The sequence below is a fragment of the Opisthorchis viverrini genome (genome assembly GCF_000715545.1).
Source record: "Opisthorchis viverrini unplaced genomic scaffold opera_v5_239, whole genome shotgun sequence".
Taxonomy (NCBI): Eukaryota; Metazoa; Platyhelminthes; class Trematoda; order Opisthorchiida; family Opisthorchiidae; genus Opisthorchis; species Opisthorchis viverrini.
Genome location: NW_008751897.1, coordinates 142702 through 169725, shown reverse-complemented (window position 1 = coordinate 169725; position 27024 = coordinate 142702). Strand labels below are relative to the sequence as shown.

Genomic DNA, 27024 nt, shown 5'->3' with positions numbered 1-27024 from the left:
GTTTAATAGTGTGAAACGCCATGCCGTAGCTTAGTACGGTATGGTATCGAATAGCATGTTTTGAGTATAGTATAGTATGGTGAGGCTTGGTAAGTCATAGTATAAGATTTTGTATTATAGTTTACTCTATTAGAGCATGGCATGGTGCAGTAAAGCATAGCATAGCACACCACGGTATATTATATTTGCATAGTGTCTTGCATACCATAGTCCTTTTAAGAGAGTATAAGTCGACGTTCCGCCTACTTTTTAGCAAACACTTATTATTCGGTAGAGAAGAGTTGGGACTGCAGTTGATTAGTCTATTTTGATCGTCCCATTAGGAACCAGGCATATGTCTTAGTTTCTCTGGCAGAATTTATTGTGAGGAATGTATAAATTGGTAGTTTACGCAGATCAGATATCATTGGTGAACAGTTGTGATACCACGGTTTTAGGGACTACTCATGTTCACGCCAATTTTCCTTCCCACATGTTCAGGGGAATCTATCGTCTTCCAAGGAGTGCAGATCATCCGCCTGACACAACAGCCGATAGGTTCACCAGTGCGGAATGCCACACAGCTTCAACTGAACTCGGTCTTCGACGGCGTCAAACCCGATTCTGCAACCATCCCCGTTTTGGCTACGCAATGTTGGCTGTACTCCGTGCAGCCCATGCTGTTGGTTATCATTGTCCAAAGGCTTTTGCTGATCGACGTTGGAATTGCACATCGATACACCGATTGCCCGATGTCTCACCTGAACTGAAACGAGGTAGGTTGCAGCTGCTCTTTTTTCGCTTGGTGAAAAAGAACAGTTCATAGGCAATCTGTTGAAATATTGGCAACTCGGGTGCGTTAATTGGCTGTGGATGAGGTGGCTGATAATCTGCTTGTCCAGCTGGGCAATTTGCACGCAAATGTTTCGTGACCAATCGTGAGGATATTGGAATGCGCACACACGGAAGATAGCAAGCAAATCGGCAAGCTGGCCGACCAGATAAACGACCCCCCCTTGTCTACGATATTAACACCATCCGTTATCATTATAGACGTGTGGAGCTATTTACGACCGATGCTATCCGGTGTAATTTAATGTTACGAGGAGAAAGACTTGGTTATTTTGTCCAAATAACCTTGAATCATGAGCATCTTGCGGTGCAGAAATTAATTTGATCTCCCCAAGCAAAGAAAGTTTCACTAAACACCACTATCAAACTGAATCACTTTATCTGTAAAGCCAATAGAACGCTGGACTCAATTTTCGCTACTGTCATCTCTGATAGACTAAGAAATTTTGAATAAACACTTTCTACAAAACAACAAATAACACAATCGAGCTGGAACAAACGACGTAATTCTCTCTAAACCGGAAACTGATTGCTACTCTTGATATTTTAATAATTTAGATAACAGATCGTTTTGTTTGTTCAAGGCATAGTTAACTCGTATTGATCCTAGTGATGGATCCCGAAATAACTCACTGGTTACATGAATTTGCTGACTGAAAGTTACTTGATTCGAACCCACCCTCAGCAACTTAACTGCTCCTATCTAGGCTTGGGCAACCCGGCACTATATCAGCCCTCAAGTCCCATTCAGAATGCATGGCAGCTAAGCACTCAAGGTGTGTTGTTGTTGGTAGCCACACCCCAGATGCCCAGCACTTCTCAGTTTGTACTCTGATATCGGATATACAGAACCAGTACAATTTTGAAACATTACTAACTTTTTTGTCCAAACTAGTGTTCCAATTTAGTCCTATAACTTCCTTTTGTTTCGGTTTTTCCAAACTACATATAGTAATCATTTTAAACTAAACGAGTCCATTCTGATGTGAAAGGACTGCTTCGTAAACATGACCTTTGCTAATAATCAACTGAAATTACCACTGAACTAAGATTCAGTGGACAATGCTAGTAAATCGATTTACGATAAACTGGTTTATGCGTATCTAGTTTCCCCGGATGTTGCGGAGAAATAAAGGTCAAACTGCAGTTTTTATGCCTTCGTAAGTTTCTTCTTCTAGAAGTCAGCCCTATCAAACCGATCACCGACTATTTAATGAGCATTTCACTATGCATTGCACAAATTATCGTTTGCTCGTCGGATGTCAGGCATGCTCATAATCATTTCCCGTCCGCCTTATCCTCTTCGTAATGTTTTATGCCCTTCTGTACCTTTGGCTGAGTGTCCCTTGCTGCTCTTGAGTCAGGCACCTAGAGTGGAATGAAAACAACCATGAGTAGGGATTCGGGGACGGGTAGGAGAGCTACTGGTTGAGGTCATCTTTCCAGAATAGAGTACATAGGATTGAATTAACCAGCTTCGGGACACGCGATTGTCAATTATTTTACGATCACTGTCGTGGTACCTTTACTGGGATTTCACATTGTTCGAATTTTAGAAAGTGTCTCCAGCAGCGATTGTTTTGTGTTCACTCCTCAAACAGTTAGGCAGAATACACCAAACTCATTAAGTTTTATAGTCGAAATTCTTTTTGTTCGGGACAGTCATCGGTGAGCTGAATTATTCCTCATCATAGGAAAAATAATTTAGTACGATTTACAAAGTAGTGTACTGTTAATTCTATGACGAGCATCACGCACACGGAACCAGTAACCGCGGTTGTCCCTTGAAGTTTATGCAAACAAAGACTTTCATCTTCTGACAGACCTATCGAATTAGAGTGTAAAACTGACGGTACAAGTGTACGGGAAACTAATGCATGTATCAAAGATATTTAAGCTCTTACGTCACGCTAAAATTTTTTAATGGGAACCACGAATTCAACGATTCCAACGCTTTTCAAACACTGACGTTCAATGCACCAAATCGTCGGGTGGTGGCTTCTGCGCTGTATCCACACTCATGGTGGACCTAGACAATTTTCGGACAGTCAGCGGTCCCCAGCTGGCCTGATTCATTCCACACGAAAGGAATTCACCAGAAGCACATGCCTATGTTCAAATTTGGGGATAAAAGAGCTTACAAAACGAATGCTTCACCGTATGATACGTAAGGTCCCTCCTACCGATTGACTTTATGTAATCAGTCCAAGTAAAGAATCTAGGATGGTCTATTTTCCTACAGTTGGCGCCGCCAGGATGAAACCATTAAAACTAAATATAGACAACTAAAAACCAGATTTACTTCCAAGAGCAAAGTTCAACGCCATTTGTTTAGAAAGTCTTGCAATTATCACTGCAATATAAAAGATTCATGTTACTTCAGAGGGTGCAATGAGACAGGTCAGCGGAGTACAAACCAGGAGAATTGACCATTGTGGAATGTAGGTAGCTCGGATGCGTTGCTTGTTTGTTGGTCTATTCGCCGAGCTTGGCAGTTGGATTGCAAACGTTTCATCACCAATCGAGGTCCCACTTAACCCTGCACCTCGATTGGTGATGAAACGTTTGCAATCCAACTGCCAAGCTCGGCGAATAGACCAACAAACAAGCAACGCATCCGAGCTACCTACATTCCACAATGGTCAATTCTCCTGGTTTGTACTCCGCTGACCTGTCTCATTGCACCCTCTGAAGTAAAAAAGATGATGAAAACTCTGGATGAGGTCAGAAGGAATGAGATACTGAGTATAACTAATGGCCGGATTTGATACAATGTTGCTCCCATACATAATGCTTAGGCGAAAAAAAAACTAATTCGTGGGCACGCAGAAGTTTCCCGTTTGATTTGCATTATCCCAGGAACGGTTACTGAAGTCGCAACCACACATTGGGAAGGCAAATTGAACGACCTATTAGTCTTTTCTGAGAAACATTTCATAATTCCGCAAAGTTAGTCAGTAATCTAAGCTAAGTATTACCCTCTCCACAATCGTAAAATTAAATCAGAGCTTCAAGCAACCAATTGACATCGGTGTACTCCGCCGGGTAGTCTCTGCTGAGAGTGTTCTCGTTGAAGGGTAAGAATTGTCTTCAAATGGTCTAGTCAGTTCATCGCTTTAACTGTTGTCATAATTACAAATACTATCAACTTGTTCGGCCACGTGACCAAGTCACAAGCGCACAATAATTAAACACACACTGACGTCAGTTATTTTGCACCGAACACACCTGCCTGTGGTTTTATCAACCCAACAAGCCCATCAACTGCACCCACAGTGGAAGAAAGTTCTCAAGTTCTGTCGGCGATCTCATAGTACAGCCAAGATATTTCCCTAACCTGTACAATTCTGGATGTTGTTTCAAATCGTTTGGTACAGGTGAACAACGTTAGAAATGTAAGTCTGTTGGTTTTGGACATTCACTCTTTCAGAACGATCATATTATCACCGAAGATATTTGTACGAAGGTATACATTTCTGACACTCAAAGCTCAAATGGGAGCGGATGAACGCATGCTTACCCCGCCTGCTTACAAAACCGCATGCAGCTGCGTGGGATGATTTTACCTACCACTTGAATCAGCGTTATAAGTTCAGGAAAAGAACCAACTGTAAACAGCTTTAGTACGAAAGCCCCATTTTGGGCACCCCTAATTACTCAGTGAGGTTAGGATGGATTTCGCTACACTGTTTAGTGCCCATGCGGAAATGAAGACTCACCTGACCGAGGATGATTAAGACCAAAAATGTCTCGTGGTTACGGTTAGTCCTTCTAGCTTCCGTGTAGCTGTAAGTAACGCTGCACAAAAATGATCAACGAAATTAACAAAGTCAGTATACTCCAAAAGATGACTATAATAAGAAACGGGCTAGGAACGCGAATAATTCGAATTTCTAATGACGTAAAAATTCAGGTGCAGCCTGTTCGACAGTGCTGTGACGTGGTTGTGAATGAAAAATGCAGACCATTCGTGAGAAGATTAATTAGTTAAGAGACGAATAACAAGCGTTCATTGAGTAATCATTCCATGTGGTAAACGTGACCTTGGGGTCAATTAGCGTGCCCCCCCTATACTCAGTCTACTTGCCTTAGTTCAGAGCAGATGTATACAAAGGAGAAATGTGACACAGGTAGTAAACTAAAGTGAAGAGATTCGGTGAGCTTCAACTGTGGTTCCATTCTGTTAGTGAGGTTAATCTATACAGGAGAAGTCGAGGAATACCGCACAGCTGTTTCATCTTCATTGGAAATCATCAGCGGTTCACACTGCACAAAAGAAAGGCATACAGTCCTTCTAGATCATCGTTACTACGAAGCCTACGGTGGACTATTGTGGTTCACATTTTCACTGTCCCTGGATTTCGGGCCGCAGTTGTAACACAATAGTCACAAAAAGTGGCCGGTACAATTGTCATTTCTGCTAACTTATCGAGTCATACTAGAAAGACTGCTAGATATGGCGCTTTCTGGCTCGTTCATTGGTAGTGGTTGCGAACCAGTAGCACGGCTAATATTCTCAGTTACTCATAGTGCTTAAAATGTGCGCGCTAGGCATAAGCAACTCTGCGACGTTTTCTTAGACAACTGTTACCTTAGTCTTATTTTGACTAGTGGTGGTTTCTGACGAATTTGGAAGAGGCCTCATTCAGTCTGCATAGAACCGTCTCAGCTGTCACTACACGGTAGGCATTCATGGTCGGCATCGACATAGAAACCTTGAAATGATAATTGAGTGCTGAAAGACCCATGTTGGACGATTAGGCTTCCTTCTGGCTCTCTTCGGGCAAGGAACATTCATGCGCCTAATAGTCAGAAACGATGTAGTTATCGCATATTTTCTGTTTGAATGAATGGAATGCAAAAGTGTCCGTTCTCCAGCCTTGGTTGACACTGACCTAGAGAAGAGATAACTGGGATCCTATGCTTGGCTGCATGAAAAGCACTTAGATGTAAATGCAACTTCCACGAAGAGTGTAGTAATGGAACATTGGATTCAGATATACTTCCACCGCATTAGCTTTGATGTGCTTCAGAGAACCGCTGACCAGACGCCCTGGCCAAACGGTTGATTGTTCTCGGTGCCGAGAGATCGTGATTCGAAACCTTTCCGAGTTTAGTGCCATTTCCCAGTGAGAATGAAATGGCTTCATAGTGCTTTCCAGCTTTCCAGCATAGTTGCTTACACTCACAGACCAAATCTCCAATAAATATCCCCAAATCTCCCCATACTATCAACAGGAAAATAATCCACTCGTTGACAGGTGCCGTGAATCAGCCGTTTCAGGGTCCGAATGAGGGTCTGAATTTTTCTATGCACTTCCAATTTTTATGCGCGTTGCATTTGACTCACGAGTATTTGGGACCCGGATGTTTTAGATGGACTCATCCGTGGATTAGGGAAAGGGCTTCGAGATGAAAACCGTTTCTTCAAGTTCCTTCAAGAAATCCTTACTTCCCACTTAGAACGGAGATCTTCGAACAAGTGTTGTGAATGAAAAGGCAAGCACCGAAGATGATACCCGAATCTATGTCCTCTTGCCTGCCAAAGTATCACTGTGACGGCTTAGGTACTGCGTGGCCCAGTCTTTGTCGCACGTGTGCGCGTGGAATCTAGTCTGAGCCGTCACAACCTTTGGCTGATAGCTGATATCTGTCAGCCCCTACGCTGACTTTTGATAATGTGAGGTCTGTGGATTTTTCATTGAAAGTTCGTCTTGTTTGCGAGACCTTTAGAGCTGAAAAAGTTGTAAAGCATTGTACATCCGTCGTTTCCTGGTTCTTATAAATCATTTACGGTACCTTGAAACCTTAGGAGTTTTCGAATTCGCGACCTCCAACTCGACAGTTAGAATAATTGACTGTTCGACCACGAGCCACTAATTTGCCTGTGAATCCATTGACAAATTGACAACCTGCTTCCAATGTAGCATGCAAGTGCCTTAATGATGTATGTCGTACCTGCAAAAATGTGCCAGCTGGCCATCAATAACTGGATTACAGATGAATTTGGCTTGAACGTGCTTGTAGCACCTGACTTCCGTCTTGTAGCCGTGCTTGGTGCGCACCAAAACAGACTCAAGACAATCCACTGTCGACAACTCTATGTTTTCTCGAAGTTCATGGTCGTAATACTTGCATAAAGTAGACCAGCTTGGTGACAAAAGAAATTGCTGAACGTGATTGTCTAAGGGGTTTGCACTTAGTGAGTTTGGTAGGCCCAGAAAATTACGATGGCAAGGTCAAGTTCAGCAAAACAGCTTTGATCCTTCGCCTTTGTTTCTGTCAGCCGCATTTCAGGGTGGTTACCGTTGTCAGTAGTTGCATTGGTACTCAGAGGTTTCTGTCCCAGTTTGAGAACTTTTGCAAACGCTAGTGCCATACACCTCAGAAACATGTTTATGTTCAGCGGACATTTTGTATGAAAATTCCGTTCACTGGACTTGTTCTTCTTCGAGTACACATGCGGTGTCGGGCTCAAAGTAAGTCAACCACAGGATGGAAGTGAGGTATGTTTGTAAGCGGTGGGGGTATTTATGTCACTTACAAACAAATGGTCCATTTGAGACTCCGTTCGTGTGGTTTGGCCAGAAGATTCCAGCAGGAAACGAGATCTTTTTAAGTCGCCAAAAACCTTACAGAAGAACCGATTCAAGTGAGCTGTAATGAGGCTACAGAGGGTGTCAGAAAGGTTTAAACAGTTCTGGAAGTGGATTTACCATGTGTCTTGTATAAGCTCGTAAAGATGGCTGTTCGATAGTTACTTAAGCAGCGGAGCATACACCATACAGTCTAAAAACGGTAACACTTGATTGGTATCGAAAATACGAAGTCGTGTCGTGAACGTATGATAGGCCATCCCGGCTGGGTAGTGCCATTGTCTACATCTGAACGACCCCGACAAACTTGAAACATCAGAGCTCCAACATTTCTATGACGTTAAAGGGGGAGATTTGGATATATATGTGAACAAACATTAATTAATTATAATTTCATTGACCCAATCAGAAACGCACGTTTCCAGTGATTTCCTCTATTCAGACTGTAACTGCTCACCACCTGCGCCGAGAATCATGAAGAGTAAATGACTGTGGCTACAAGTGCGCCGTAATGTAATTTATTGTAACGGGAGCCTTAGTATAAATGAAGTGTCAAGATCTGATGTGAGTTTGTGAAAGTAATAAATTTCAAATTTGGAGAGGAAGTTGACGCTTTTTGTACACTTTGGCAGCTAGTTTTCGTTTTATGTTTCAAAGGGGAGATTGCCGCTAAAAGCGCGACGTTGCTGTGGTCTCCGGAAACATTCCCTTGTAAAAACATTTCTTTGCCATGAATATAGCAAGGGTAAAGCTTTCGAAGATGAAATTCAGGGGATCCTGACATGTCCCAACGGTGGGATCATGTTTGCCAAATCAACGGATATTTTCAGCTTTCAGTGGCTCAACAACCATATAGCTACCTGAGGAATTGCCATACCACGCAACTGTCCGCATTGAATAGAGCGTCTCCATATGGGTGTGCATCGACGCAGAGCAGGAAAGCGCCCAAAAATAACCATTCAAATGGATTTGACTTACACAGCCTCTCTTCATCATCCCACTATGTCTCATCAAGTGTTTGTTACACGTGCGTGAAGGGTCTATGCGTTTTGATGTTTTTTTTTCAATTTTTCCTCTATTTTAACAGGAACTCGCGAGCAAGCGCTTGTACACGCCTTCTCTAGTGCAGCTTTACTATTCGAAATTGGTCGATACTGTGCACTAAACAAAATCCGATCATGTTCTTGCGGAGATGAAAATAATGCCTATCCAGTCATCGATTACCCTTCGGAACCAGGTTGGTTTCTTCACACCGTCTCACCCATGTTAATTCCAGGTGCTTTAATTTACGAGGGAGGATCTGAAGACAGTGGTCAGTCTGCTGCTGGAGCCGTTAACGGGCAATCTGTCTCAATGACTGATGGACAACCCACAGTCAGTCGGTTTTACTGGGCTGGTTGTTCCGACAACCTTCAGGTTGCCAGGGAATACGCATCAGCGTTTCTCGGTTTTCCAAACATCCGAGTGGTGGATTTGCCTCCAGCTGAAACACCCAGCGGAAGGAGTGAATCAACTGAAGATAGGATTAAACGAGTTCGAAGATCCTTCGAAACTCTGGATTTTGAAGATGCCGATGGTGACGGCGAGGAGGAGGAGGAAGAGGAGGGTACAATGGCTTCGGAAGATTCTCTAACTCCGTCACAAATAGGGACTCATCATGCCATACGTATGCGAAGGCATTTACCTTATGAATGGCAATATCCGTATGCAGATGAGAGCACTTCGCAACAGTCAACTCCCACAAATGAGCACCAGCAGTATCGAACCTACCTTTATCGACCACCGGTCCGTCAGCCCAATATGCCGCCAAGTCCGATGAGCTACCTAAATGGAAGATGGCCTCGACGACTGAAACAGCGTGGTCGACGCGCAAGGTCACAAATCATTCGCATTATGGATCGACACAACTATCTGACAGGCGTTGTGGTAAGTTTACTACTATTCAATTGCACAGCTGGCTAGGTGTTTTGAAATTTGGAGGAAAGTTGTATGTTCACTGTGTCCACTCCACAAAAGCAGATATTGTGTTTGACATAAACTGGTCGAACAGTGTTCGTTTTATGTATTTTAAGTTCACCTAAAAGACCCGATATAAAGAATATTATTCAGAGTCTCAGTCCCTCTGCCAGGACGGCTTACTTTCTCCAAGAGGTGGTACGATCAGTAAACTATCATTAGGACCGATGATCTGGGTTAGAATTGTTCGCGACTGTCTATCTGTGCGCCCGGTATGTTTGAGATTTCAGCAGTGAATTTTGGGATGACATGAGAGTGATGGGTATGCCCGTCCAATTCGCGCGAGTATGCGCACCGCATGAGTAAAAGTGATTCCACCTTCGTCACTAATACAGATGGCTGGAAAATCAATCCAGTTAGAGAATTGGTCACAGGGAGTTGATCTTCAGTCCCCTTGCGCACAGGCGTTGTGTGCGATCCTACAGTAAAGTTGACTTGTGACCCCACTGCACTGCATGCGCCCAAGTATGTTGGAAACCATGGGTCCTACGCACATTTCTTTGTTGATCTCAAGCTTTCGACAATAACAACTCATCTATCGGACAAGATGTCGGTCTTTTTTCAATCGCATCTACATCTATTATTCATTTCTCGGATTTCATCCAAGCCAGCCCAATGGATTAGCTCCTGCGATATTCAGCCGTAACACAAACGACACGCAACTTCACATTAAGATATTATTTTCTTCCCTACTTACTTACTTACTTACTAGACACACGGATTGTTTAAAATCCTTTCTGAAACCAAAACTCATTTGTTTGTGATCCGGGTGGTTGACTTTCGCACCAACCAGCCTTTGTTTCTAAAAACAGTATGGTCAGACGCGTGGTAGGATCGCAAAAATGCCCAGGCAATTCAACGAGGTAAGCGATGCGTAAACCGGTGACTGAACGGATACACTATTCAGTAGCAAGTCTACGCAGTTCATCCACTGTTCGTCTGCACAGTGACTTGAAGATATATATATATATCCATTTATTTCATTTGACTAATTCATTGAAAGCGTTATGCTGCTCTGTTTTACCAGAATACCCTCAGATTAGGGATACAATCCACGCCAAAGCATGCGACTCATGCCCTCCAATCGGTCACTGCAAGCCATGTGCATATGCGCTTGCACAAATGCACTTTAACATTTAAGGTCGCGTCAAAGCTATGTACTAAATCGATTCGGTGTAAAACGAGATGCAGCCTCCTGGATTTTTGAGTATGAAAGCTGCTTTGGTGGATCCCTTATGAAAAACTATGTATCACTTCTGAACTTGTCCGATGGCTTGGACGTGACACACTACTTATAAGTTTGCTGAAAGCTCAGATTTAGGAACATCATAAATGAGAGGGTTAGGTAGGTTGCAGGTGAGTCTCCCATCAAAATTCGTAGGTAAATTAGTGTTTTGCTTGTCAGATGCCCGCTGAATATAGTTGCCATACAGCCGATTTGAATAGCGAGATTATGGCTACAATTTTTTGCTGAATGAGAAAGACAATCTGGAAGCGTTGGAATTGACGAAGAAGCGCAATGGCAGTGCAGAAATCAAGCATACTTGAGTCCAGCTCGAACATTCACTTCACGGAAGTTAGCAGAGTGGAAACCTTACGCCGGGCACCACATCCGTTGGGCATGCTGTCACGAAACGCTCTTAGTTATAGAAATACACTTGGGTGATACAAGGAGAAGGCTCTCGGTTATCTGATTTAAAGTTACCTACTGAGTTCTAGGAGAAAAGTGCTAAACCTTGAAATTGATAAAATTTGTCTTCAAACACTAGTCAGGACTTGTAACTATGTTCTTTAAACAAATTTTGGCGACCAGCGCTATTCCAATATGAACACTTGTAACAACATCGCATTGCAGAACAAAAGATGGCGGTGAAGGTACCTTCATTCAAGGCCTACCCATGTTGGAGTAGGTTGACACCAATCTAGCGGAATTTCATGAACGAATGCATTTAAATCCTTTCTATGAGAGAAGCTCGTTTACACCCAGTGCACCATGATTGGTTTAGCTGAATGGAAACCGGTTCATCGACCACGGTATGTTGGGATTCACTGCGTCCGTGCTGTTGGATGACTAATTAGTCCCTAATATACCCCAAACTGTTTTCGAACACAATCATTCACCAGCGCTGTTGGAGGGGGTCCTTGGCTATTCGCCCCAATGAAGTTGGTTTTGCAGATCAAAAAAGTGCGGCTTCTTAGGCCGGAGAGAAATGCATTCATAAACAAGAAAACCGCTCCAATTTAGAGTTTTATTTTAAGATACTGTAGTAAACTAAGAAAATGTTTGTCAATTCGGCGTGGTTGATCCGGGAATGCGTTTGCTCGCTCCCAGAACTGGATGGTCATGGAGGGGTTTCATGTCTTCCTCGTGATATGCCACATTACCTAAAAAGCTGCTGCAAACATTTTGGTAGCCCTCTGCAAGTTTCACGCTTCTTGGGACTGTTCAAATGGAAGAAGTCCACGAGTTCTCATCAAGTAAGATTTCACTCATTCCCTCAATAATACCGACCTTGTTTACGAATGAGTATATTAAGCCACTTGCGTAGAATTCGGTTTTTAATTTGGACGACGCTGAGTTCCACGGACAGTTTGTTTGATATGGTGACCAAATCAAATCCTCCTCGAATACAGGGTGCTGCTGAATGGTGTCGCCGATTTCAATATCACGGACTTAGGATGGTATCAGAAGGAAGTGCCGAATATGGCGTAGCGTCCTTCCTCGAGTGCTTGAAACTCGTTCTTTCAGTGGTGGGGTCCTCGAGTCAGGCCTGTGCTTGAAACTCGTTCTTTCAGTGGTGGGACGCGTAGTACACTTCAGGCATGTGTGGTATTTGGTCCAGCTGGCTGTTGCGATATTAGAACCGTGGGCAGCACACCATTAGTTTTTTTCATTACACAAGAGCAACATCACAGAAAAGTGACATTTCAGTGAACACGAACAAAGTTGGAGAATCTACTTTCCGTAAACGTAACTACAGGATATGTAGATAAAACTAAATGCAACACAAATGCATTCATTTGCAAGTCAAGTTGATTTTGATGTAAGACTCACTTGGCACCCAGCTGAATCTCTTCTTAAGCTGATCGTGGGCTGTCGGAGAGTTTTTAACCACCTTATGGGTAGTGTATGATGCCCACAAATGCAACAACTTTGCTGTTGATTATGTAACACACGACCAGAGAACCTCATATCAGAATAACTGAACCGATAATATACGAACAAACTAGAAAGAAAAGCATAAATCTCGAGCACCACTTAGAGGTAAGATTGTGATCTGACGAACACTTCAAGCGATGTAGTTTTTATGCACGGTTCACAATTCACACCATAGTGGGTGGCAGCTGAAGCAGGAGAAACCGCAAAGTACCCAACTGTGAACAGAACAAATGGTAGAGAGCTCACGAGCATATAAACAGCCGAGTTAGATCAACCGAGTAGGCGGTAATCAGTGCAGAGATGTTAAATAAATACGGGATCCAATGTTCGAAGTCCTACATCACTAAATATCGTGTCATCTCTGCAAACACCCAAGCAAACTGTTACAGCACTGGCGAATCCACACAGATCCACACAATTTGCACATAGCTCCCAAGGGTTGCCGTCAGCCGAAGTGCCATGCCCCCGAAGGGCATGGCTACAAATCTGGCCAAAATCACGTTATAAATCACTCATCTTCTGTTGTAAGCCACTCACAATGAAATTCAACAGTGATTTAGTCCGCTGGTCAAAAAGGACCTCGGTGATTGGTTCTCTATGCCATAAGACTAAAGGAATTTGATGGCATGCTCACTTGGATTTACGAAGTTATCGTTTCAAACGAAAAAGTTTGCTTATTACCAAACACACTGCTAGTTTACACGACTTGCCCTCCAAAAGGGTCCGAAAGAATTTGAAAGGTGGTTCTTAGGCTCAGTTGTGCATCGCTCGAATATCAAGTAGGGATGTGGGATTTGTCTCCAACACCATGAATGGCCGCAAGTTTCTGTTGCTTACGACGGGTCGGTCGTGTATAGACCACTGAGGGAAATGCCACAAGGTTTGAAATGAATCAACCGAGTCGAGAATTGACCTACCACTATCCTTGTGCTAAAAACCTTAACAAATTTACGTTCTGATTTGCACACATGTGCAAAAACAGGGGCTCTTACATAGAAGTGTAACAGTTTTGTATGAAGCTGACCTTACCTTGGTCCTGAAATGCGCTTTCATTATGTGATCGGCGTATTGATATATCTCGCCAACAGAGATAATGTACTGGACAATTCTAACAACGGCTAGATATCCCTCACTGACGATGCTGCGACATTTAATGGTATGGCTTAACCACAGCGTCCTTGTCCGTGCTTCTTCGAACATAACTACAAAGAAGCCATGTAACGCGGCCGTATCCCAAAGCACTTATTTTATTGCTTTCACCATCTCGAAACAATTTTCTACTCCAAAAGAGCCTGTCATCAGTTCATTCCTAAGCTAATAAACTGGTGGGCTGAAATTTGTGAAACTACCGAGCTTAAGATAACAAGGAAACTGATTTATATATTGTCATGTCCTTTGTTTGGTCCCCACAAATGACTCTCACTCCTTTGGTTCGATTGTTGGCGTCACTTGCTGCACTTCCAGCGTAGATAAAACAATGCAGTTATGTGAAGCCCCTATGTTGCAGATGCCACGTTCACTTTTACCTACTGTTTGACAGAATTTCACATTCGAAAGTCACAGATGGGCAGTAGTTTGCATCTGGATGACCACTTGACATAAACGTGGCCTTGGTGGATGACCGGTAAAAAGCGACGTTAGCGAGATTTCACCAAGGAGATCCATCACAAGCGCCACAAGCTGTGCCCAAAAAAACCACGACCGTCCACGTGATCTCACCGCACCTGGAGGCGTATTTCCTTAACACGACGATGAGGCAGTAGTCTTTACGGATGAATCCGAGTAAAGGTATAGAGAGCCTAGTGAAAGGACACCAGCAAGAGCAGAACTGTGGATCAGACTGAGAGAAACGTGGAGTGTTTTGTGTATCGTGCCATAAAATGATCAACTATGATTACTTGGCACAGTCAGACGAGTTGAAAGCAGGTTTTATCACAGTCAACGAGTTGAAAGCAGGTTTTTTTAAGAGTAATTTGAAATCATATAAACCGGTGTGCCTGGTAGCAGAGGACAACCTTGAACACTAGACAACTCACTCAAACTGAAGGCAAATTCGGTTCAAGAAAAGACAACTTCCTGATAAGTAAATACGAATTAAGTTGAGTGTATTCGATATTCCACTTTTTAGTCAGACTGACTCGAAAAATGACAAAATGAGGTCATCCAGAATGATTGATTTTCGTCTTATACAATGATCTAACAAAGGATACTGTGTATTTTCATGCAAAACGGATGGTTTTACACCCCACTCATCGAAAAGTGATCCAAATGTTTCGATCCTCTTTTATAATTTACAAGTCACTATCTGTTTAGAGTTAAGCTTATCCGGCCACTCTAACAGAAGCTTTTAGTATCGGCTTTAGGCTTTAGGATGCCGTTAGTTGAGGCACTGTTTGCCTGGTAAAAACTGCGGTTCAGGCCTCATTTCCGTTGATGGAAAATGTTGCATATTAGGATTTCGCTTGTCACGCAAGCAAAATGCTTCTGGTTCCGTGGGATTGTTTCTGGGTACGGTACTTCAATAATGTTCCGCCTGGTTGGAAACAAATTTAAATGATGTGCCCACCTTCGATATAGACATATAGCTGTGCTTCATTATGTCAACTTAGTTTTAAACACCTTTTGATCAAAGTTTTGAAATGTCGAATATGATTTAAGCCACAGTAAATGATGAGAGGGGAGGAATTCACCAAGAATCGAAGCATGATGAGCACAGAAGTTATACCATTGGCGAGCGTGTGGGCGATTAGACGAGTTGACATCCGGTAGTGCACACCCATCATTGAAGAAGTTGCTTGGATTGTGAGCCACCCACTCATGCTCGCTCCGCTCCGAAACTACTCATCACACCATTTCATCACATAGACTGACGAAGCTTTTGTGTCCAAAGAAAAACATTGCGTGGCAAAAAATCCATCATTTGTTTACGAAACCTTCCTGGATTAACGATTCGTCGACCAGTCTCAAACATTTTACACATAAATTAGCAGTTTCTTCGTTTTAAAGAAAGCAGTCTGCTTTAAAAAACAATCTGAGAGTTCCCATTTAAAGAAAGAGGCGCTCTTGCTATCATGACTTTTGATTCCTAAGAAGTGATCTTAGTTACCCGAGTCCCCAATCGTTCTATTCGTAACCTTTTGGCAGTTGTCAAAGAGAATTTAGGTAATCTTGACTACGGCGCTCAGCAGCCAATCTCTGTGGCTTACGCTAGTTAACTGGGAGTTCTGGATATAAATCCCGACACTCGCTGAGTGTCTTCCCCATTCTCCGAAAGTGCGGCTGGACAGTTAATTCAGATTTGGTTTTCTGACGGACTCAGTCGGATAAATTCTACCATAACATAGGTGCCGTACCACACAAGCCTTAATTAATAGTACTAAATCGTAAACGAGTGATTCGGCCGAGTCACCTCTTCAAACCGAATTAACGTGCAACTCAGTGTATTCCGCAAATTTCGCACAATATACGTTCCAGTGGGATATGTAGTTGTCAGAAGGCCGGGAAATGTGCCTAACTGATGAGCCCCAAGAAGGGAGAAACCGGTCGTGGTCTGTCAGAGTTTCCAGTGGCCCTGACATATCATGACATGGCTGTGACAAATAAAAAATGAGGCAACCTGTGTGCAGCTCGTTCAACTGAAGGCGACAGAAATTCAGCGAAGATTCGGTTGAGACCTCCTTTAAAGTCAAATCAGTGTGAAAAGGAGCGTAAAGTGAGCGTGTGTGGAGATTTTGGAATTTTCAATGAAAATTCATTCTGTAAGTGAAACCAATCCAAAGTGAAAGACCAAGAAGCACTGCACAGCTGTTTCATCTTTTTGGGAACGATCAATAGTGCGCGTCGGTTGATACTCTAGGGAGTCCGCGACCTGTCGGCCAGCAGTGAGATTAACTTTCAAAAGTAATACAATCACTCGTCATTCCTTTCTGGAATTTCATGTGCTATGCAATGCTGATGATTCCCAGTAGGGATAAAACAGATACATAGTACTATCCGGCTTTTCAATAGACGTCGAATTATCCATAAAAATGGGCGAATTTAGCAAATGGTATAGTTGTTTTGAACCCCTTTGATGTTGTCAGCCATACGAATTCTAGTAATAACATTTGCCACTCAAAATGGCTCGGGGTACAGAGCTCTGATACTATGGAACTGACAAGGTACTTACTGCGTGGTACTCATGATTTCTAGATCAAGCGGATGTCTACACAGAGTTGAATATGAAAGCCGGTTTTCTGAAAGCAAGGTCATTTTCGAGGCGGTTGTCGTCAAAGTCTCTATTCAAGAAGTTGCAGTTTTCCACTGAAAATGCGGATGAATTCGGTTTTCATCAACTTTAATGAAGTTTTAGAGTGAGCAACCGGCAAGCACGTGGTGAATACCGTAGATCAACACCCATGTCATTCTGAGCTTGCCCAGTAGGCGTACTGAATTCCAGCACATCGTCTACCCCAACCAACACGTCGAGCTATCAATCCAACAGTGACCGGGTACAAAGTTTTGTTGTGATTAGATGCATAAAATATACTACACAACCTCAGTTTCGCACTTTTTGTGAGGAAATGAGATGTTTGATGTGGGTACGCTATGCAGCTTTGTTGTTCAGCTTGACCAGGGGCTCCATTCGATTACTGGGCCTCAAGTCACCAATAGTTGTTTGATGGTACTGACATGTTCGGGTCTACCTAGCTGCTCGATTTCGGTAAATTTATATCCGTGGTCAATGCTGGTTTAGTGAACCACTGGAGTAGCTGTCTGAATTCAACATAACTATCCGAACTAGTTGGGAAAATGGAAATCGACAGAAATGATGATCTGAGGCAGAACCGTGCTATAATCATGAATTTTGGTTAACGGAAGTCAACATCTCAGTGTATAGTGGACTTTTATGAGACAGCTCACCGGCTTTATCCTGGGTGCAGATTTCTCGCCCGAGAAATGACCACACCATCTGAAAGTAGCATGAGGTTGCCAAAAACCATTCAGCGTCAACCCAATAAGTAGTTTGTTGAGCTTAGGTAATGTATTTCAATATCTCCAACATGTACCATTCGAAAGATAAGTTTCCGTGGTGCAATACAGAAGCGGACCGTTGTAAACGGGATAACCAGCTGCATCCAGTTAAGTCCCCTGTCGACATCAAATTTGTGTGTCGATGACCACATCTCAATCTTCAGTCATACACGAAAAAACAGTTGACCATTTAGGAGCGTAGGGGCGACGATGAGACCTTATCAAACTGTCGATAGCTTGTGAAATATCTCATCCTACATTGTTCTACCGAAATAGAATACACGAACACCTGTTACAGTACAACAAACAAGACTTCCAGCACATCCATTCACATAAGGAATGGAAGTAGCACGAATGTACAGGAAGTCAAATAGCAAATTTTGATTAGTTTAGCACTCCACAGTCGTTTTTTACTGCTATCAGACATCTGAACCCAGCAGTGATTTACACTCAACAATGGCAATTTTTCGCCTCGACTTGTCTGCCTAATTTTAGCCACTCGACCGTGATAATATTTCACCCAGTTTGACATTAGTCTAGACCGAGTTTCCCCTACAACTGTCATCTCATGCGTGTGGACGTTGCAGGCATTGTGTGTATCCCATGCTAGCGCAAAAATCTAACGAAGAAACTAATGCAGGAAGCATGTGATTGACTGAATGGTCTTCATAACAACTTGTTTCGTCTCCATGCATCTAAACATTGAACCAGGCACGAACAAAAATGATCAGCTTGGGAATGTTCAGTGCACCATCTGGAAGAGCTCGCTACTAAGGTCAGCTTTGGCTATCACATTACCAATTGCTAGGACGGGTTTTGACGGCTTGTGCATATTGCCCGGGAGGCAAATTGATCCCACTTGGGAGATGCACCAGATAGTGTTTAAAAATCCGCGTTTCTTCTCGGCAATGGACCTTTCAACTAATCGGTGAAAGGCACCAGTTCCAGAGTTCGTCGCTACTTCCTGAGGGTTTTCGTTAAGTTTGACTTTAAGAATTTGTCAAGGAAACTACTTATAGGCCCCGGTCGTGGTTAGTAGAAGAGTTTTCGGTAACGTTATGAGAGGTTTCTTTCCGAAAAATACACTGCGATATCTCGAATATCGTAACAACTGAAACATGAGGCGGCCTTTATGCGGCACAATCAGCTGAAGGAGAACACCATAAATGGGAGATTCAGCTGGGAGAGGCGGCCTTATGCGGCACAATCAGCTGAAGGAGAACACCATAAATGGGAGATTCAGCTGGGATTCAGGCGAGCCACCTGGAAAAACTAAATGGTACTCTACTGGTTGAGGTGTTATATTTTGCTTGGCTTTGTATGATACTTCGTTCTAATAAAACCCTGAAACTCCGCAAGGTGTTCCGTCTTGAGTGAAATCGTGACTTTATCCTGATACATGTGTTTCACCATATGACCTGTGAACTCCTGCAAACCAATCACTAATTAGATTAGAATCACGGTGGAAAATTTAGGAAGCGAGATCTGTTTGCCACTACTGTACGGAACTTAAAGTGCCATAGAGTGACGTGCAGGGGGGAATTCATTACTCACTGAAAAATCATTGAAACTCAACTAAAGGTTTGCTAACGGAAGTTCTGTGCGTTTCTGATAACATCCTGAACTGTGGTTTGGAAAGTGTTGTCGAATTTGCGCAGCAGCGACCACAAAAAGAGTTTTAATCCCTTTTTGGATACATAGCGTAAGCGTTTTTGGCTGACGAAAATAGCTAGTGTGTCAAGCCCAACTGTAGGCCACTTTTGGCAGTATCCCAAGATTCGTCCATTATTTTTGGTGAATTGCATCTGTGATCCATCCTTTTAAAAGACGAGTCCATCCATCGATCCCTGTTGAACTTTCTGTACCAGCGGGAAGAAAGATGTGCAGATAACAAATAGCAGTGTGGCACAGGACATTCATTTGTACTGACGACTGTCCTATTAGAGAACGATAACCATACCTACTACTGCCCACTTTACGTGTTTGCATGTAGTCACTGTCTCCTCTGTGTTGATTTCAGCTCATGGAAGCCAATCACAGATTGAACTGCAAGTGTCACGGTGTGAGCGGGAGCTGCGCACAGCGCGTCTGCTTCCGACAGTTGCGTCGCATTGATGACGCAGTCATGCAGCTGCCCACTTTACGTGTTTGCATGTAGTCACTGTCTCCTCTGTGTTGATTTCAGCTCATGGAAGCCAATCACAGATTGAACTGCAAGTGTCACGGTGTGAGCGGGAGCTGCGCACAGCGCGTCTGCTTCCGACAGTTGCGTCGCATTGATGACGCAGTCATGCAGAAAGCTTTGAAGGCTCGTTATCTGGTAAGTTCGATGTGTAAACGGCTAGATGGGGATTATTTCACTCTAGTCAATAGAAGTATTCCGTGCGCGTAACCAGGTGATAATTCGTAGCAAACTTACCGAGGGCTGGCAGGACGCAATGTGCAGCTGATCTAAACCAGTAACACAAGGGTGAACAATTTGGTGGATAAATTGTCTGCTGCAGGTTTAGTAGACATAGCCGCGGTTGACCAACAACTGGCAATATTTCGCAGGGTTCTCAGCCTAAAAGAAAGTCGATTGAAATCGTAATGTGTAGTTTCGAACGGCAAAATCTGAGGGGATTTACGTAACCAGGCCTGTGAAATCAGAATTTCCAAATCTGTCAGTGCGGACTATGTTTTTTACACCAGCCTAGAAGGAGCGACAAACATGTAGGTGAAGTAGGTCCTCACACGAGGTGAATGATACTGGTGCTGCTCTTGTTAAACTAATGACTACCTAGTTTGAAAGTAGGGATCACAACCGTATTCGTGCTTGCTCAATTGCCGCGTGTTCTGGTATGCAACGAAAAGTTTCCACGCTGAACAGCACTCACTAGTTTTACAGGATTATTGATCTGAAACATACAATACGTCCAACCGCATTGACGGCGATGGCACCACCCGAATTACTGACCCAAACGACTGTCTAAATGCCACTGGCATCCTAGAATACCTGCTAAAATAGTAAAAGACGACTGATTGGTTCTTAGCTCCTTGAATGGTTCATCACTGAACTCTGTTTCGTGGTGCAAAAATTCTAATGATCTGAATCATTCTCGGACACTGTTCGAAATTGTCCGATCTGATGTAGGAGGCAATAGTCATCAATCCATGCTTATTTTCAACTAGATCATGGATCATCGAAACAAGTCTGTTCGCCTATGTGATATTCTAGGCTTGCTTTTATCGAGGGGGAAGTGACTGGTTGAAGCTTTGGCCTTATTAAGGCTCATCAGTAGAGTGTAAAATCAAATTCTTGTGGCTTGAAACCGGGTAAACTGCCGTTCAAAACGAGCTCAGTCAGCGAAACTTGGACGCACTAGAACTACCCCGTTCATGTCTGAAACTGGCGGTTCGGACAAGAAACCGACGGTGGAGGAAACCAGCGAGTTCCCTCACGGTTCTTTGGTCAGGTGGTTGTGAGCATTGTATACGTGGAAACGAATGATTCATAATTTAGGACTTATGTAGCTCTTTGTTTCTATCACTCTCTTTTTCACCTACACAGTCAACCTCCGTCTCCTTTAAACCTCACTCTATTGTCTTTATTCAGGCTGCAAAGCATGTTTCTGTGGGTCCAAACAAACAACTGATTGCGAAAACACTCACTGCATCAGGATTTGTGGACGAAGTTGTCAAGGCCTCGGAGCTCGTGTTCAGTGAACACTCTCCGGACTATTGCAATAAAGAACCGCATAGGGGATCTGTTGGCACACATGGTCGGTATGTGACTGTAGTATTGTAATTTGATTCGTCCCGCAAGCAAATTACGGCCCCATGTTAAACTAGTTGTTTCTTTTCAACCAGTGATGAGTGAAATACACTCATTCGTAATTGTGACCCAGAGGTTGCAGCAGGATCCCTCGTTTCTGAGGTTCTCTGAGTGAGGTGTACAAAGGACAACTCATGTTATAATTGGCTCGATAATCGACGTTGCCGTACACCTCCTTGACAGAACAAACTACTCACGGGGTTTCTGGAAACTATTTGACAGTCTTCTACTGGTTTCGCCCTTCTCAGAAGCTAGGCGGCGTACCGGAGTTTCCACGACCGTAATGGTCTGCTTGAGCACAACGTAGTATGCAACTGGCATATTACACTCATCTGAGAGCTGAGTTATTGTCAACGGGGTAGAATCAGCTCTATTCCACTCCAACCTCTCACTAATTGGAAGTCAGATATCACATCCATCTGATGTGCGCCAGGTAGAGCGGAAATGATATGGACTTTTTTCAACGCACTAGTGAAGGATCTCCTACTTAAACTTCAGGGGACAAAGTTTTTGTCTTTGAGTGCTGTGACATTGTTCTGAAACGAGGATTTTATGGTACAGTAACCACTCTTACACGGATTTTTCCACGGGTATTATGTGTACACGCTGTTCCCACTTCCCGGAAAGCCTTGGTGTAAGCCTGACTGTCAAGAAAGGAATAATTGTGAAGTTTTCCGAGTATCTTACAACAAGGGTGACCAATATGAAAAACGACCTGAACAGATCAATTTTCGTTCCTCCACATCGTGAAAAAATGATACATTACAGGTGTACTCTGATTGATTTACAGCAGCAGCTGAACACAAATGGCACAAGTTATTCTGACACGTCAGAATATCGGATCGTCTTACCTTGTTTGAAATGAGGTCAGCCAAGGAAAAACTGATCAATCGGATTTGTTCAGTTTTGCTTAAATTTTTTTCTGAGGGAACAATCTAGATATGAGGCCAGCCAAATTGAAATTATTTGGCATGGATACAGATTTCAAATGTCAATTGTACAGACCGACAATCTTTTTGTAACAATGCTGGAAGATAACGCAGATCAGAGTTGTCAGGCTTCGTTGAGATGGTAATAGTAGAAAAAAAACATTTTTTCAACATACGCCCGTAAAACATGGTGTACTTGAAACCGAACCGAACAACTGCATACGTGGCAGAAGTAACGTTCAGTTCTAATGTAACTGGGGTGGAAGTTTATCATGGCTGAGCCCCAAAGTCTGACTTTTTAACCACGTCCTGTCATGCGTATGTGCTTAAGCAAGGGATTCCGTTGAAATTCACTCGAATCTCAAAACTGAACCGAATCAGTGCGCCAATGAGTGTATTCAGCTAATTTCAGCACAAATAGAACATACTATTGACGGAAACTGCAACTGTGCCTACCTAATGAGACCCAAGAATGGCGAAACCAGTCATGGGTCACCGAGTAATTTTCAGCGACCTTGTGAGTAGTTTTTTCTCGAAGACTGACATTATTCTTTTTCGAATGTGTGTGTATGTGTGTGTGCAGACTTGTGACGTTGAACGAACGATTTTGGAAACCGGCAAACAGAAAACTATGAAATACAATCAAACAGAAAAAGAAGAAGTTGAAAATGTATAAGGCTTTCCACTCCTGCCAGCAGATAGTGCGCATTGTGACCTGCGCTAACGAATGGATTAGTTTCGTCCGAATCTCATCTTATTTCAAGCTACTTTGCCTCTACCAAATGATGGCAGTACATAGAAGCATTGGGCCAAATAAAAGTTGGCCGGAGATGCTAGTTTAGCCTCTCAATTGAATCGTTTTCTGCGCTTGCCCCAGACAGTGCCCTTTGGATTTCGTAAGCTTAAGACTAAAATACGGCTAAATATGGATCAGTCACTATTTTTCTTATCTAATTTTTAACCCTGAAACTATAACTCTACTTGATGAAAGTTAGATTTTTCTGCCATTTTCATTTTACTGCGCATCATTTCTCAGTCAAATCGGTTAGTTTCTACGGGTTTTGGGAAGTCATGGAGGTCCGTTTTAATCATATAATTTCGTGCTAAGGAACGCACCCACCAGGGTGAGCAGTAATCCGAAATGGCTGCCAAAGTAGGCGGATGTTTTTATTCACGACAGTTTGTACCGATAGAACTCGCCTCAATTAGCATCGCCTTACTGGATGCTAGCATTTGGTGTGTTCGATTATGTAACAGAAGTATGGTTGAAAGCCTGGAGCCAAATGAATCACCCGTGATCAGCAAGTGCTGTGCAAATGGTGACTCTGAGTTTTGAGTTACGGGGGACAACCAGGTATTCGTCCTGTCAACACTTATGTCGGATATCTGGTATGCATCCAACTGTGCTTTTAGAATGAATGATGTTATCTTCTGTAAAATTAGGTATCATAGAAACTGCGGCTCAGCTAACAAATGGTATGGACTGCAGAAAGATGTGTTCTCTGAGACTGATCAGTTTGAAGTCCCAGAAATGGGTTAGAATGAGTAATTCTAACTTGTACTGCCAGAATAGTGTGGTCCGTAGCGACCAATAGTTGTTTGATATTCGCCATTATGAAGCCATTTTAAGCTGTGACTAAATGAAGACCATTTTCTACTGGAGAGTAGCAACCAGAAGAGATTTTCTCTTTTGCGGAATTTTTATTCGAGGAAGACAATTTTGGTGGTCAACTCCTGCTTCGGTTTATTCCTTGAAGTTTCACGGTTTGTACAATTCATCAAGAAAGCAATTGTCTCTCGTCCTGCGTCTTAATTGACTAAAGAACTCTTATTAGCTTGATAATGTGGCATTGACTACTCATCAGTTTGTAAGCTAGCACCAGTGTTTTTATGAGTCACACACAAGGTAAGTGAAGCTGTAGAGAAAGGTAGAGGGACTGTATGGAAGACAACTCCGAATTGCGGCTTTTCTTGGATGGGTGTAAATTCTGGCAAGGGTCAAATAGCTGCGGACACCAGAGGTATCGATCATATGGCAACAAGTTCCCGTGGTCCTTAATGCGCAAAATGCGCATATAAAGCGCACAGTTATCTGCGTAAAGTTAATGCTTCTTTATGGCGACAAGGTTTACCTAAGGCTAAAGGCAGGTTAGGAAATTCCTCGAGGCAGCTTGAACCACATTGTCCCCTGCTTGGCTATTTTTTGCGAATTTCTCACTACTGGCAATTTACTAGTAGCTCAATGTCATGCGCAAAATCACACTCTCTGTTGACTTGATTCCCTTCTGCTTTCTCTCGTCTAGTCTTTGTACACTGCAAGATGCCGGAACCGCTAACTGCCTAAATATGTGCTGTGGACGTGGATACAAGAATGTCACGACACTGGAGATCGCCGATTGTAACTGTCGTATGGGTGAAGGATTCAAGGTCAAATGTGACGAGTGTCGAAGGGAGAAAGTCACACAAAGATGTCTTTGAGATGTGGTTCACTGAAGAATTCCTAGTCATTAATACCACGCCGTTACCTCACGCGTGCAATATCAAAGTTGTATCCAAACACCGGATCTCAAATTTTGAATGTACAATGGTTTATGGTTTATTTCGCCCAATCGATGATTTATTCAAGAGTACCCAGCATCGAATCATCATATTCCATGGAAGGATTAGACGACCATCTGTACGCAGATGTACCAGTACGTCCCCGTACAGAACTGTACATACACAACTTTTAGTCATTATTTCGGATTCTGCAGAGCCAAGCACCTCACCTTCTTTGTTGAAAGCATGCGTCCAGGATGATATTCTTGAATTTTCAATTTGATAATAAGAAACCAAGTATGTACCCATGTAAACAACCTCTTCACTTGTTACTTAAAGACTACTAATGAACTGATGCTTGTATGGGGCTTGGAGGGGTGGTAGAGTGGAACGGTCAAAGTCAAAGGAGTGCTGACGTATGCCCCACAAACTTCTCCTGAGAGAAATGAATGAAAGAAAACTTTGGTATAATGAGATACTACACCTAAATTGAACCAACGCGACTGCTGTCTGGAACGGGTGAACCTGATCTCACACCGATAAGAGATGGCAAAATCTTGTTTCAAGTTTCTTAAATTTGATGAGTTGATCTAATGAATGTGATTTTTTGAGAGACTACTCGAGAGAACAGACTAGAAGTAATCACTTAGGTGTATCCATCCATCTGAGTTTCAACTATGGTACCGGGACACTTTAGTTTTGTTTTACATATTTTTTGGAATAACCCTTTCTTTCCGAAAATGTTTATGCTTTAAACAAATTGTTGGAGTCAGCCACACAACTACAGTGGCTAAATATTCACTGTCTGGCGGCCTAATTCTTTTCGGCACATATTAAATTAAATAACTTTCCACCGTACATTGCGACAATTCGGTACGTGCGGTATTCCGGTACACAGGATAGAAAATTAAGCCGAAATCATAGCTCACTTTCAAACCATGGCAGTAAAATTCACACCAGTTAAGAACTCCAATTAGGCTGCACTTATCAGGACCAGTCAAGTAGGTCTTCTGATGAAGACATGAAATTTTATGCTCACGAAGTTATTTCGTCTCAGATGAGGATTGTAAACACGGAAACCTTTGTTGCATTTTGCCCCGAAGCCCTTCAGTAGGTGAGGAAGTGCGATTCACAACGTTGTCGGTAATATAGATCATCGGAATTCTCCTGCGTACCCCCAGAAACTGGACATATAGAGTAAGCGATCAGCTTACTCCACCTATCACTAGAAACTCGCGGTGGATTCTCAAGTAGTATATCAGGTGGCTTGACGTATCTACAAAATGTTATTATTACGACTCTCTATGTTGGTGCAAAGCACTCGGTATTCTTGCCTTGTTTGTTTATCCATGCTATACGCAAAATGTGTGGTCATAATCCCACTCGATTCAAAACCTCTTATATGTGCAATCTTTGGAAATAAAGCTATTTTAAGCACTCCCTGATGAACAGAAATGCAGAGTATGCTTAATTTCCCCAACAGATGCATCCGAACATGAATCAGATAGTGGCGAAATATTCGAACTTTCTACGGATTTGGAAACACAGTGTATATTCTGGGCCAAACAAGGTCCCCAATTCGTTCCATTAAAATGTGGTATTCAGTAGTCTTGCTCTGTTCCAACGAGTTACAAATGCCTGTGTTCACATAGACAGCTGCCCGATATCCGGTGAAATGGCTGACTGTGAGGACAAAGGAAATGAATGCGGAAATTCAGCAAAGGTGCAGAGAACAAAACCCAGTGTTCGAAGGCGAATGGAAGTGTGCTATTTATGGACCATATTCTTGATGCAGACACCACTATTAAGGCTAGTTTCAATTCTTTTGGCAAGTACCACTGAATAATATTGACTGATGAAAGATTTTCATTGAGTCCTGAGATTCGAGAGCGTTTTGAGAGGATAAATATAGTTTCATGACGCACTGTTGAACTGTTTGGTATAATCACAGTAAACGTGCACCATACGTAAAAAGTGTGCGGTAAACGTGTACCGATAACGGATGTATGAAAAGGCGTAGCGGACAAATTTTCAGGCAAATACTCACTTGTAGTTTAGCTTGTTAGTAACACGTAGATATCAGCTGAATATCTTGCTTTCGGTGCAATTAAGCTGAATTTGATGCAC

The 27024-nt window shown here is 42.8% G+C and overlaps 1 protein-coding gene across 1 annotated transcript; it reads left to right on the top strand.

The window, feature by feature from the left end:
- Nucleotides 1–370: 370 nt before the first annotated feature.
- Nucleotides 371–25228, top strand: T265_08839 (hypothetical protein; the record flags this gene model as incomplete). Its single annotated transcript, XM_009174751.1, has 6 exons — nucleotides 371–755; nucleotides 8515–9353; nucleotides 19637–19738; nucleotides 19802–19936; nucleotides 21212–21381; nucleotides 24663–25228. The coding sequence occupies 6 exons, from the start codon at nucleotides 371–373 to the stop codon at nucleotides 24835–24837; spliced, it is 1806 nt and encodes a 601-aa protein (XP_009173015.1).
- Nucleotides 25229–27024: the final 1796 nt, after the last annotated feature.